The sequence below is a fragment of the Fulmarus glacialis genome, unplaced genomic scaffold (genome assembly GCF_000690835.1).
Source record: "Fulmarus glacialis isolate BGI_N327 unplaced genomic scaffold, ASM69083v1 scaffold3929, whole genome shotgun sequence".
Classification (NCBI taxonomy): domain Eukaryota; kingdom Metazoa; phylum Chordata; class Aves; order Procellariiformes; family Procellariidae; genus Fulmarus; species Fulmarus glacialis.
This window is the reverse complement of record NW_009231280.1, coordinates 170,907-186,141: the sequence shown is the minus strand read 5'-3', so window position 1 is coordinate 186,141 and position 15,235 is coordinate 170,907. Positions and strand designations below refer to the sequence as shown.

Genomic DNA, 15,235 nt, shown 5'->3' with positions numbered 1-15,235 from the left:
AATTAATGTCAGCATTGATTTTAATGGCAGTTTTCTATTGCCCAAATTAGTAGTGTTAAGGACAGGTAAGCGACCTAGGGAAGATTGACAGCCGAGACTGCCAAATACAGCTGGAGCTGTAACTGTTCCTTCTGTGCTTCACTCTGATGTTTTTTTCTAAACATCTTGCAGCCTCCCTTTTTGGAATGCAATATTGTAGCCTCCCTCTGTGGTATGCAAAGACCCTTAGAATGGGTGTTTTCTGAGCCTCGTTAAAGGAGCATTTGTTTTTAATCCAGAAGAAATAGAAAACATTCCTTTGGATCTAGGTGTTCTTCAAATACTGAGGAGGTGATAGGAATGTGCTGTTCCAGGGCGCCCAAAAGGACTCTTTTATAACTGTTACATTTTCCTCAGTCCATGCTGCAGTCATCTGTGGCACTTTACAAACAAAGTTTTCTGATGTCGATGAGATGTTGCTCTGTGTCACTGTTGCTCATTGTTCCTGGAATTGTTTCAGTTCCTTTCAGGTGTGGATGCCTGGTGCAAAATGTGCAGTGAAGGAGGCCTCCCCTCAGAAATGCAAGACCTGGAACTGGCCATCCATCATCATCAGACCCTGTATGAACAAGTAACACAAGCCTACACAGAGGTATGTGCTTCCCAGAGAAGAACGTATCTGTTAAGCGATAACAGATATTTGACTGCATTTTGGAGCTTAGCTTTTCTAAATGAGATAGGTTCTGCTTTCCATTTCTGCAACTTTTTCAAAGAAGGAGTTAGATCTAATCCCAGGCTGTAGGAGGTGACTCCTAGCAATCTGTTTGTAAGGGCACAACAGGACAATCTGGGGGACAAACCCCGTACAGAAATGAAACCTAGAACTAGTGTTGGCGCCCCTAAGAAAAGCCACTGTCGTTGCCGAACAGGGAATCTCTTTAAGCCCCCAGGAGCTTTACTCCTGTTACTCTCCTTCTGTGAATGAGTCCTGGCTCTAGCGTAGGTATGCTAACGGGAACAGAGGATGCCAAAGGCTTTTTCCTTCAATATACAAAGTCACAGAGATGTCAGGTCCTCGTTACAATGAATGTTGCAAGAGACTGTGCTTTGGATAGAATCATAGAATCTAGAATCATTTAGGTTGGGAAAAACCCTGAAGATCATCAAGTCCAACCATTAACCTAACACTACCAAGTCCACCATTAAACCACATCCCTAAGCACCACATCAGGTGTATTTGTATATACTGTTGTCAAATATCTCAGACCTAAATAGGGTATGTGGTTTTTTTCCTTTAAAAGGGGGTGTCAAGGATGCTAAGAGTAAACATATTCTCTGCCATTTTGTCAAAAAAACCATAAAATTCTTCACTTGCTTTTTCCCCCATCCAGACTGCAGCATAAAATAAAAGCTACCGACAAACAGCCGACATGCAGTGCATCTGACTGTGCAGGCCAGGGTCTGTGTGCAGTCCGCTTTATTTTGCAAGAGGGCTGCAGGACCTCCCTGGCATCTGGGAGGAGTCCTCTGAGGAGTGAGGCTAGTCTAGATGTTCACCCCAGGCATGGGCTGACCTGCAAATTACCCTGAGGGTGGGAAGCCATCTACATTATCTGTTCTATTCTGTTATTCTTGTCTCCAGGACTCAAGCTGTGTACTGTACTGTGCTGTGCTTGACTGTCTTTCTGAGTATCAAGGGATTTTACTCCTTGCAGGGTTTTCCAAGATGGACCCGAGGACTCTGGTAGTGCTTGCTATACTTAGTAAGTTACGAAGTAAAGACTCCAGAACAGAACATAACAACTCTCCTCTATGCTCAGCCCCTGCTCTGGTCATTGTGTTCTTGGAAGAATCTATAGTATAAAATAGAAGAGAAAAGGATTTGCTAATCTAGGCTCAGTGGTAGGCACTCACGCATATACAGTGAAGTTGTGCAGATACCTTGATGGTGAATGTAGGGAATGTTAGATAGAAATCTCTTATTTTCCAAACACCTGCATGAATTTGGGAGTTAGTCAATTAGAAGGAGGAAATCTGGGTTGCAATCACAAAGGGCAATTCCTTATTCAATACTCACACTTCTCAGGAATAGCGGGTTGTGTGAACAAACACAAAAAAATCCTGTTGACCTCCAGTTGCAACTGTGAATTTTATACAAGTGCCTAGTCAGGTGAAACTAAGGTTTTTTGATTGCATTTAAAAATTATTTCTAAAAATTAAGTGAAATTGGGATTAAATAAAAAATAATAATGTTTGAAACTGGCATTTTGTTTATCAGCCCCAATCTTAGGTTTTGTGAAATGAAAATTCATTTAAAACTCATTACCAAAAGCAACCTTTAACATGCTTATTGCTTTTGCTGATGCTTCCTCGGAACGCTATGACTTGTTGCAGACACAGCTGTTTACAACATTTCTATATTATTTTACTAATAAATACATTTTTAAACAGTATATAGAATTGCCAGAAAGGTTACAGTCTTACTTCAGAAATGTTCATCCCTTTTCTCACAGCTACATGGTGAGCTGAAAAGCCTGGATTAGACTTAGGAGTCCTGCCTCCTATCCACCTCCTATCCTGCCTATTTCTCCAGTCTAGATACCCTTGCCCATGGAAAATAATGTTTCTTCCCTCAGAGCTCTCTATGGTGGGATGAAAACTGTAGCTTTTTCTTTCCTTCCTTTTCCTGCAGAGTCCTGCATTGAAAATCTCTGTTTCTATTTCTATAATTGTAAGAGATTTGGAATAGAATGAACATTCCTTGGAATAACCATTTAATATGGATATTTAATAGGATATTAATTAACATTTAATAGGATATATGGGCCAATTCTGTTCTATAACAGAGTATAACAAAGCAGTTCAGATTTACTGCAGGAACCTAAGAAGAGACACCTAAAGAATCTTAGGGAGACTCTTTTTTTCCATCTTGCCATGGTTGTAGCCATAATTATTTGCCTTCTTGCCTTTATTGCACTTGAGTGAAGCTCAGAAACAGTGGAGGCAGAGATCATAGGGCTGACATGCAGTCCACAGCTAAGCAATCCTCTCCTGCACTAAGCTGAGCTGCTGGCAGAACAGGCCTTCTTCCTTCTTTTGAGAATCAAGTGGTGCTCTTTGCTCTTGCTTTTACTTTGGGTAGAACAGTGCTGGAGGGAGGCGACACACAGGAGATGTATGCCTTTGGCAGATTCCCCTCTTGCAAAAAGAGTTCTTCTAGATGTCTCTAGCCAGGGTGTGCTTATGTTGCTCCACCAGTGTTTGTAGTGGATGAACAGCAGGAGACAAACTTGGGACACACCTACCGATGACTGTACTGATTTGGTAAAGACAAGGAGGGAGAGAGAGAAAGGTTTTCTCCAGTCAGGCTTGAGCCTGGTTGATGGTAAGAGCATCTTGTTCAGTGTGACTTGGTTAACTACACTTTACTCTCTGTTCCCAGAGGCATGATATATTTGCTCTGAAGACCAGTTTTTTTCCCTAGTGCAAATTGTAGCTGTTTCACAGATGGCACCATTAGTCTAGTCACTTGCAAGGCTTTGGAAGTCTTTCTGACTCACTATATAGGATATCTACAGATTTTAACTTATGTAGACAGCAACCGTGAATATTATTCCGCTGGCACAACAAAACCTATTTTTTGGTTCACCCAAGCTCACATAACTTCTTACAGAGGCATTTGCATACTGCCCATCCTAGCCCTTCTCCTACCATGAAGCCAAAATGCAGGAATATCACCATATCACAGGAGTATATATATGTCTTGTGTCAGGTAGCGAGTTAAACCTTCCCAGAGAGTCCAGCAGCAATTCTGTACTTTTCAAAATAAGTGAGAAATGGTCAAATTTGCTTTGACAAATGCAGCACTAACATTTACACCTTACAGGGACTGCAAGTCATGCTGGGTACAGGTCCATTCAGTTTAAGACTTTTGCGATACCTCTTAAAAATACATTGTAAGTGAGATGTAAGTGAAGTGGTGCAACTAAGCTGGGTTGTTGATGCTTGTCTCCTTGCACAGTCCTTGAAAAATTCAAAAGATTCACATGAAAAGAGATTTGGTGATTTATTTTTGCAGTTACGAGAACATGGAAATGATTGAAAGAGCACAGTAGGTAGCTTCTCCATTTGTGAAGCTGTTCCCTTCCTTTCTGAAATCTGTTCATTGGTGAACTCTAAGAGCACAAACCTTCTGTGCCCATTGATTGGAAATGCAGTAATATTCACAACAAAAATACTTTCAGAAAAGAAACTTTTTAAGCCAAAGAACTTCAGAGCTGCAGAAGATATGAAATCCTGGAATATGTATGTAATCCTTGTGAATACTGAGTACCACTGGTTACCTGATTGTCACTGTGCTGCTTGCCATATATTTACTCCAGCATGACCAGACAAGCATGTAAATTGGAGAGCAGAACACTTCTAATAGCCTCTGATTTGTGTTAATGATTATTAGCAGGACAACACAAGCACTTGAAATCTGGCGTTTATCTCTGGCTGTGCAGAGAATAATTGGAAGTCTATGCCCATCAGGGAAAAATCATAACTTGTAATCTCTGAGGCTTTTTAAACAACAGGAACAAATTATTGTACAATAGATAAAAGCCTAAATCCTATAGAAGAAAAAGGAGTAAGAGAGAATGCAGAAGTGTATTTGCTCTTTACCTCACACCACAAATCTGGGAGAACATTGTCCTGTCAGCTTCAGATGAAGCAGGGGCATATAAACTGTTGCCTTTGAAACAATCTTTTTGTTCTGCTTGCTTCTGCCATTGAGACTTCTTATTGTAAAGGCCTTGGCCATATTCACCCACTAGTCAGCTCTGGAAGAGCACTTTTTTGTAAGACGACTGAATTTAGTCTGGTGTTTTGATCAGTCATGATTAGTATACAGAATATTTCACCCAAGGATCTGACCCCTCAAACTGGAAGAATTGCAGGATTATACCTCTGGGAGGCAAAAAACTGACATGCAGGGCCTGCACTTGGGAGATGGTGTAGGTATGAATAGATCTATATTATGGCACAAAGTTTCCAGGAAAGTTGTCCTGAGTAAAGAATGTCTACCGTATTGTCTGTGCAATCATGTATCTCTTAGTGGTAAACTTTTCAACCTTTATTGTTAGTCCTGATTCTGCTGTGATTTCTATTGGTGTAACTCAGCAGGGACTATACTAAAAGCATTGTAACACCACCCAGGGGCAGATTCAGACCAACTGTAAGCCCAAAGGCCAGTGCCAGGAACATAGTGAATTCACACAGTGAATTTAGCCAGTGCAAAGAGTGAGTTTCTGGTCTAGTAAGCTGCTCCCAAGCATGTGCATAGTCTTGGTTTCCTGTTCCCAGTGATTAAATTGTTGCTAATTATCTTCCCACAGATAAAATAGGATGTAGTATGCCTTGCCTCCTTCCCTGTCTAGAAGCTGCTTCTTCCTGCCTAGCAGCTATTGCCACCTCCATAATGTTGCCAAGGTAACACCTGTGCCTCAGTGTTTCCTCCTAAAATCCTCCCTCATATTGTCACTATCCACTGCTGTTGGTGAGTACAATCGTTCCCTCTGTGACCCCAGCAGGCTCCAGCATGTGCAAATTGTTCCAGCTGGTCTTCAGCAGCAACTGAATTTGAGTATGGAAAGCCACTCCCTATGGACTCTCCAGTTATTTCCTGATCTAATTCCAAATTGCCCTGAATATTTAAAAAAATCTCCAAGGATCTGCCTAAGCCCACCTAATAGTCACATAATATGATGAGATTTGACTCCCACTTTTGCCAGTGTAAATCTCAAAGGCTCTCTTGATTTCTCTGAAAATGCACTAGATACACATTGCTACAACAGACTGGGACGTGGCATGGCTTGCCAAAAGACACAGGTTTGGGTATTAAAGGATATTTGTTACATTTGAACAAGCAACTTATAATACAGAAATAAATGAGACTTGGAAATCCTTGAGATGTGTTTTAACTTTGACTGATAATGTTCAAAATTTAAACTGGATGAAAAACATTCATTAAGCCATCTCTAGCAAGGTTGGTGATTTTGATTGCATAGAAATAAAAACATTTTTCAGAAAATCTTGTCATTTTCACTGCAGTTTGTTTCAGAGGGAAAAAAGAAAAGTGGGCTGGGAAGAGGAGGGGGATTCCAATAGTGTCCTCATTTACCATTTCCGTTGAACAAAATATTTTAACTTTGCAATCTGCAACCAAAAAATATTTCAAAAAGCCATTTTTAGAGAACCAGTGCGTGCACACTCTTGTTATTAGCAGTCTGGGTTTTATGGTTCCATTTTTCATTTTGCCCCTGCAATATGAAAATGCTCCAGGAATGTTCCAGGAAAAAATCTGGCGTAAAAAATCAGGCATTTTGGTTTTTTTTTAATGCCCAAATGTCTCTGCATCTGCAAATGTGTTTTAATATGCTCAAAAAAGGTTACACTTGTGTAGAGGGCTTTGCATTTGCCAACAAACTTTGTAGCCCATTGAAAATGGAGACTGTCCCTCTGAGCTGTTCCTGGGGAAGAAAAGAATCACTATCCTATACTAATTTATTTTTCACTGCCACTGAATGAAATACAGTATTGAAATGTCACACTTCTCAACGTATATGCATACTTAGTAATCCTACGAAGAAAGAACTCTCCCTTATCATACAGAATATGAATGACTCTGCCATCTGTGGTTTTCTTAAAATGCCACCTCCTCAGAAAAATAGGCCCGCTATTGCAAATGCCACCTGTCATCAACTAGTATATGTCAAGAATTTTCAGTGCCCGAGTGTCAGAACGTAATATAGTCTTGGGATTGCTGTCTCTATGTATGCAGTCCCAGCAGTGCAGTATCTGTGCTCCTACTGAGTGACACAGCAGGCCCACTAGGAAGCAAAGGCAAGTGCTGAATGTGTAAGTACAAGTCAAAAAGAGATGTTATGAGGTCTTTCTTCCTTTTTGACTAAAATAAGGAAAACGCACAGGGGAGAAAGAATCAGCTAGACTGTTCTCTGTCAGCTATTGGATGTTTAAGTATCAGTGCAGTGAAGCAGACCTATTTCTTCACTCAGGTAAGCCAGGATGGCAAAGCCTTGCTGGATGTCCTACAGCGTCCCTTGAGCCCTGGGAATTCTGAATCCCTCACTGCTACTGCAAACTACTCCAAGGCTGTTCACCAGGTGTTGGATGTGGTACATGAAGTCCTGCATCACCAGCGGCGCCTAGAGAGCATCTGGCAACACAGAAAGGTCCGACTACATCAAAGGCTGCAGCTCTGCGTTTTCCAGCAGGATGTTCAACAGGTAATATCATTATTAAAGGAGATAAAGAATGGTCCCTTCTTTGCAGCTATAAAGATTGTTTGGTGACTCATCTAGAGGATATTGCCGTAACCAAGGCTTCGCACGCAGCTCTATCTATGCTAGAAATATGCTAAAATCCTAATGCGCCTTTCAGTACCTTTCATTTTCATGTTGGAAATCATCAGTCAGTACATTGATTATTGATCAGTCCATTTTCCACAAAAATGTGACACTATTTTCAGTGGTTAATTTTTCACAAGTGAGCAATTAGCTGTAAGTACTCTAGTGTTCTTGAGAAAGTGATGTTTAACAGAAAAAAGAATTTCAAGTGTAAAAAGCAATTGAACTGTGGTGTATTTCACCTTTCTATGTGGAAACAATACAGATACAGACCTTTTAGTGGTGGTGTTTAGATGATCTTTGCATTATTACCACTTCTGGAGTCTACATACCTGTGCTATGAGTTTGCTGGCTCAAAAGAACTGCACAACCCAACGTGCAGAGCCCACCTCACAGAAATACAGTTTATACGGTACAGGCTCACCTCTGAGAACTCGGGCTCCAGGTGCATAACTTTTCTGTCCCAAAGGAATCCATTTGAATACCAGCACAATAGCGTAACTGACAGTAAGTATGAGATGCTATGTTTGTAGCTGCCAAATATGCAAGCACAATCAACAGATGTTACAGGACTCTGCTCATTCAGAATGGTGTGGTTTGTTTAAGGGCCCCATTACAGCCTGAAGCAGATGTTGGTAGCAATATGGTACTTGCTTTAAATGAAGAGGCTGAATGCTCTAATCATGTTTATGGAGCATTCTAATGTCCCTGGGGTTCTTTATGTCATTGCCTTCCTCCAAGTGAAAAATGAGGTGGAGACGGAGTGACAAAGCTGTCACATGCAAAATAGACGTGAACCAGCAACGACAGGAGACAGGCAACTTTTATTGAACATTCAAATTTGTGGTCCTGTTAGTGCCATAGTTGAAGTGCACCAGCACAGACAGAACTGCATCTGTAGATATCCTTTGCAAATATGTATGACCATTTCTTTGGCAGTCTTGAGAGGTTTGCTGGAATTTCTACCTGCTCAGTTTTTCCTGTAAAACCACACAAATATTCATGCCATATATATAACTAAAACTGGGATTGAATGTAACAGATGCTTAATTTAAGCAACTTCACTTCCGTTACGTGTCAGCAAACATACTGCATGGTAGTGAAATTCATAAGCTGTATATTAATTAGAGCATGTACTTGGAATTCAGTTAGAATACTCTCTGCAAACTATGTAAAGTTAATACAGTTTGGGGGTTAAAATCTCAAAAATCAATGTTGTAAATTCTGATGTTATTATGCTTTTTCCAATTGTGGTATATAATGTCAATAAGAATCCATATTATCTTAGGTATTCTTCATCCCCTAGGATGATTTACACTTTTGTTCAATCTTTCCAACCCCAAACTTTCTCTGTTACATCTTCTGAAATCAGTAGAAGTGTTTATGAGGTTCATTCATGAAACCCATTCAGACTTTTACTTCCCACATATGCAAGGCAATGAGGCTGTGTCACTGGTTTTCAAAAGGAACAGGTCTTTTGTATGTACTGTGACTTTTGGTGAAAGGAAAAGAAACAAGCAGTAAGAGTCACTGGAGTACAATCACTTTAGAGAGCATCACTCTGTGTGAGTTCTGTTGGCAGCAATCTTTCCAAATTTTTCTCTTAATGGGTAGTTATTATCTGGAAAGCAACAACTTAATGACAGACGTGTTTCTGTCCTAGCGCACACTTACTGGAGGCATCTCTTTGTCCTACTTAGAAAGTAGAGAGGAAGAGATGAATCATTCTGTTCACTAAACATCTGTACTATTCAAGATAAATGCTTTGTAACTCATAAATGAAATTATCAGCTAAACAGGAATAGGAAGTGTAGACTCCATGAGGAGGAAGAAGATATCCGAGTATGTTGATGGATTTTTTTTTTTTAAATAATCATGTCCTATATATCTGTCGTGCAATTCCTATTATGCTTATTTTGTTAAATGTCCATCAGTTGGCAGGCGAAGCTGTCTACCTGTATGTTGTCACTAATCATAAGTAACATTTGTCTATAGCAATTTGTTACCTTGTCAAAATTTAACAACTTTTAACTAAGTTCTTCCTGGTTCAAGTCTAAAAAAAAAAGATGTGGGAGAACAAATCCTGACAGGAGAGCCCCAAGTTTATTAGACTTTGCTATCTTCTAGACAAGTAATGATACAGTGTAGTTCCTCTAAGGAAGATGCTCCTTTTCCCTTTCCACCCAGCTCAAAATTAAGCGTGTTCTCACAGATGCAGTTTTCCCTATCAGGATGTCCCATAGCTCACCCTCTCCAGCTGTTGGCCAGTGCAGTAAAAATTCTGGTGAAAGATGTTCTCCGTGTCAGAACTTATACTCCCTCACTTGTTCATCTATACCTTTCTCTTCATGTTGGCTGTTCTGTATCAATCTTGTCTTAAAAACAGATGTGAATAGGGACAGGTTTTGTTGTGTTGCATGTTCTTAATAATGACTCCAGGATTATTTTGCATCCTCTCAGTCTGCCATTAACGGCCTTAATAGCTTTTGGTAAAGACACATCTCCAAGAAGAGATTCTTATGAATCTTGAGAGATCAATTATTCCTCACCTAACTACTCTAGTTAATCTTGCCAAAGGGATCAAGTATTTAGGCGTGCAATATCGAGTGTTGATAGGGAGGTCTTGCAAAACTGGTTAACTGGATGAAGGCTTTATGTAGGCCAAGTGTGTGCCTTTTGGACTGGATTTAAGGGTTAAGCTGTGTTAAACAGGGCTCATTCATATCATTCCTGGTGTATTCTGCACCATTTGCAAGGCCAGAGTACATGCTATATGCATTACTGGCAGGTCAGGGCTGTGTTCTCAGATAGTTTCCCACTGTCAGGGAAATCCTTTTGATTCTAGCTAGGTTTCAGTTTGAACTGCACAAAATCTGAAAACATTGAAAATGGTGGATTAAAAGAAATAAAAGTAATTTTTATTCTGAGAGAGAAAGTCAGGCATCCTTACAGTCATGTTATAGCCAACATACAAGTTGTGCTGTAGAAAAAAAAAAGTTTAAATAAACACTGTGGATTGCCAAGTTACAATATTGATGTAAGAAATGTTATACTATAAAATGTCATTAGAAGTAATCACTACCTCACACCATCAGACATTTTACAAGATTATTTGCTATTACATTTATGTATTAATACAATTATATCAATTTGCACATGTGAACCAAGGTAAATAATGGTGTGCTAAGGACAATGAGTTATGAATATATAGCATTTTAAAGAAGGAAAGAAAATAAATGGCATGAAACTCCATTTGCAGCCTTCACAGGAAATGGAGCACCATTCACACCAAAGGGATAGCAGATAAGACAATTTGTGAGCTGTTATGAGGCTCTACGCAGGCAGGAACTGACAAGGAACTCTTTTAACACCAATATTATTTAGGATCATTATAGGAATGTTGGGTTGCCAAGTGTGTAAAATACTTCATTGCTTCAATTGTTTATTAGAAGTTCTCTATCATTTCAGATAGGGAAGAGCAGCACTGTTTGATCCTTTTAGAACACAGCTGTGGGAGGAGGGGCTGAGATTCTGTCCTGCAAGGGAGGAAAAAAATCCCTTTGACATTCATACTGATATTCTGCAATTGCTGCAGATGCTTCAGCCCATTTTTGGTAGCTTTTCCTTTTTGCCCCTGCCTGCTCTGGGTCTTTCCCTTCTGCAGACTATTTACCAGCAAATTAACACCATTTCCATTTCTATTGAGATTTGAAATTGTTCTCATGTTGTCTCCAATTTCCACTGTTTTCTACTGTTACATTCTGATTTACCCTGTCTGCCTCTGCATGCATCTCTCCACTTTAAAATGTTCCCTTTGCCCCCGTGAACAGAACACTGTGAAACAGCAAGGGTAGCATAATGGTTGTACCATGAGCAGATGTTACCAAGCAGCCTTAGAAATGGCTGAAGTAAGTATATAATGTTGTTCTTCACCCCATTGCCTCCCCCATCCCCTTTGTTTCATATGGGTAAGAATTTCGTCTGAATTCTCTCACTTCATAAACTCATTCAAGTGAAGTTGTAAAGCCTGAAGCATACCGATTAAAGTAGAAAGAAAATGGAGACCCATCAGATGCATTATTGAAGTGGTCTGTGCAAGCCTTGAACTTGGTATTTTAAAGCACTTTCGTGGCAGAATAGTCAAACTGCTACTCTTATTCTGCAGGCTTCATTCCTTCTCATGAAAATTCTCAGTCTTTCCATCATTTCCATACATACACACCAATACCTAGCCTGACACAGGCAGCCTTTTTCTCCACAGGTTCTCAGGATTCTCTCAGGGTCTCTGCTGGTGCTGCTTCCTTCTTGCTTCACTTTGGTTGTGATGGTTGCCGGTGAAGGAAGAGCTGGAAAATAGGTGGATGTAGAGGTACTGTGTGTGCTGGTGGAGTTTCTTGGCTATGTACAAAGCCTTGAGTTAGCTGGGGTGGCTCTGCATGACAAAATGGAACGGGCCTCTCATGCCAGCTGAAGACCAGTGGTAAACAGCAAGATGACACTAACAAACTCTTACTGGCAAGAGGGTAGGCACGTACTAAGAAAGCTAGGACTGTTGCCATACCAGCTGTAGTAATGTCTAAAATCCTCTTGGTTATTGAAAAGGTCAAGCTAAACCGGTGTCAGGTTCACCTGGATTTCTCTAAATTTGTGGATCTGCATTCTGTTGGCTTCATGCCCAGATACATTGATGGACATAGCTTTGGTTTCCTTGTGTGGTTATCTGCGTCTGGTGATGGATAAAAAGGCCATGTGGCCATACTGATACTACATTTACCAGCTGCCATTGTTGTGGGAGACTGCAAAGTATTGCAGAGGAAAGGCTGTGTCTCTTCATAACCGAGCACTTTAACTTGAAATGTGTCTGGCTTTTACTGGACGAGAAAACAGATCAGGGCATGATCCTGACATCCTTTCCATCCTGACTTGTATGGAAAAATGTCCTGCCAACATCTATCTGTCTCCATACACTATCTGAGAATACTGAACACTTCATGTGATGCATGTGATCTACGTAGTCCATTTGCAGAAAAATGCTAGGATATTTGTGGCAGTTCATGATTCATTTAGCTCTCACACAAGATTTTAGAGGATTAGGTCTGTACATCCCCCCACACATGCACGCATACACTCAGTTGTTTTGATCACTTCAAGGCGATGAAGAGTTCTCCAAAATTCTGTAGTTTTCCAACTTGTCTAGTTTGTTTCAAAGAAGAAATCAGACTATATATCTCTTTTTATGCTTTGTTTACAATAATACCTTCACTGGGTCTTATAAAACAAGAGATTTATTTGTGAACAATAGCTAAGAAAAAATAACATTATAGTCAAGTCAAGATTATATTTATACCATATGACTTCAGCCACAGCACCCTGCAAAAATACATCACATGCCCTGTGCACCATCTGAGCAGATTTAGCCTGTAAATAGCTACCACTGACAGATCAGTAATTAAAACATTACAATTCAAAGCATCCTAGAGAATTTTCACAGCCCCTTTGGTAAATTTGTGAAGTAATGAGATGCACTTAATGTTTGTCACTTATATGTTTACATTTTCAAAGTATTACTGCTGTGCTTTCGTAGAAGGTATATGTGACCTTACCAGCCATAAGGTTGAAGTATTACTTGACAGCGAGTAGAGGTTCTAACTATGGTTGTATTGTCCCCAAAAATTAATGAAAAAGGAACTCAGGAGTCAATACTGGTGAAACTACATGGCAACCTTCTCCCAATGGGATGTAACAGGAGAGAAAACAACCTTTTGTTATCCGTGACTGAGAGAGAAATAGCTCTGTTTTCACTAATCCTGTCCTTCCAGCAATTGTTGAGGCCAGAATGTCCACACCTGGTTTATTACGTGATCTAAATATCTCACCACACAATTCTGATTGACCATACAACTTTTTTCTGTATTGACCATACAACTTTTACCTATATAGCTCTAAAGGACTAACTTAATAAGATGTGCACGTGTTTCCAAACCAATGTTATGTCCCTAACAGCCCCTTATTTAGTACTTGTCTGTTTTATTATTTATGCAGTAAAGGACAGTACATTTGTAGTAAAAGGATTTTTTGTTTGTTTGTTTCCATCCACTCTTCGTCACAGACCATGCAATAAAACATCTTGGCAACTGCTTCTTTAGAGCAATTTTCATTCCATTCTTTTTGTTCTTGCCAAAGGAACTGGCACATTTTCAGACCATGTGAGTGCAAGTCTAGGCAATGAAGAGATATGTGGTCCCACTCATCTTCTGAAAAGGACTAACAACTAACCAACACTGATACTGGTTTGAAAGTAAAGTGGTGGTATATTTGTGCTAATTAGTATCCTGCAGATATTATGAAATTAATTAATAATGACATGTTATTTAAATAACACAAGGGTTGCCGAGTGACTTAGTTGCTTATTTTGAACTGTTAAAAAAGGACTGCCATTACTTAATTTGAACCCGCAGTGGCATGGGATTATGCATGAATTTCACATGATTTCTACGGGCTGTATATGTATCTCTAAACTCTGGTGGCCGCAGAGAGAGTAGTAGAGTAAGAGCACCCCACACAGCTATACAATCCCTACTACTCAATGACCAGATTGTGTTGGATTTGCCGCACAAGGCAGCCGTGCTAGGAAGGAGAATATTGCCCATATATTTCTTCAGTTTCTGGTGATTTCATACGGATGTTTCTCTAGTTCCTTTAGCTTGCAAAGACATGAGCATTTATGGACAGTGTGCTCAGGGTTGTCCAAACCAAACAGGACAGTGTTCTTGGAAAAAGAGCACAGCTGAAAGAAATAACATGCATTTTTCCTTTTTACCAGTGACTCTGGCTTAGAAATCTGCCCTTCGAAGGGCCACAGAAGAGCTTCTCAAGTGAAGAGTGCAAATATGCGGCACTTTGATATTTGAGCATGTTCAGACAATGGCTGTTGGAGCTAGGCTCTGTATGGAGCTAGGCTCTGTGTTTCTGTGCAGCAGTCACATTTGCACCCTGTAAACAGTGATCAGTGTATGGTATAAGAACACCTCAGAGATGTCTCAGGCTATCAGCCTAAGCAGTTAATTGCTTTAAATACTTCAAACTCACATGAGAGAGAGGGAGCTCTGTTCTAGTGCTCTTTAAATATAGATTAGTGTTACCTTGTATTTTTTGTGCCAACACTCTTCACAAAGAAGTATAGGTTTAAATTATTACATTTTCATTTAATGGTATTTATTCTGGAAATTCCTTAAGGGTTGCTGATTAACAATACTCTATCCTCTTCATAATTTGATTTAAAGTGTAACTTGAAATTACCTGGAAACAACTTTTGTGTCTTTCTTCCTTTATATACTTACTAAGCCAAGCAGACAATTGTTCTTCGTTTTTCTAAAGAGTCATTGATTAAAAAATAATAATGATCACTTTTTAATTTACACACAGAGCAGCAGTGCTAGGGATATCAAACTTCAGGGGCCAGCTTCAGTTACCAACTGAAGTTTACTTAGCATTGATGTACGAGCAGTGCAAGAACACTTTGATGAGCTCTACAGCTGTCTTGGGAAATAGGATCTGAAGAAATCTGAACCAGCCAGCTTGATCTCTGAACCTATTGAAGTGAGAAGAGGAACTGGGGGGGGAAAAAAAAATCCTTTGTGCCCCAAAAAGTGGTTTTCTTGTTTAGAGCACTGTCTGTCCTTCAAGACTTATCAGATGGTCTGTTTTGCTATTTCCTGAACTGCAAATATTTGGATTCTTACTGAGAGCTTAGGAACCTCTAAGAAGGTGTTCTGAAAACTCTCTGAAATCCTACTGACTCTCTGAGGGTTTGAATCTACCTCATAGTGGATGAAGAGGACATAATG

General features: G+C 39.9%; 1 protein-coding gene across 1 annotated transcript in view; it reads left to right on the top strand.

Annotated features, from left to right (window-relative positions):
• Positions 1 to 15,235, top strand: part of KALRN (kalirin, RhoGEF kinase) — a gene marked incomplete at both ends in the record, with an annotated part of 195,652 nt that overhangs the window by 22,008 nt on the left and 158,409 nt on the right. Inside the window, 2 exons of the mRNA XM_009584498.1 lie at positions 500 to 631; positions 7,038 to 7,268. Coding sequence (XP_009582793.1) covers positions 500 to 631; positions 7,038 to 7,268 — 363 coding nt within the window. The remainder of the gene's footprint in view (positions 1 to 499; positions 632 to 7,037; positions 7,269 to 15,235) is intronic.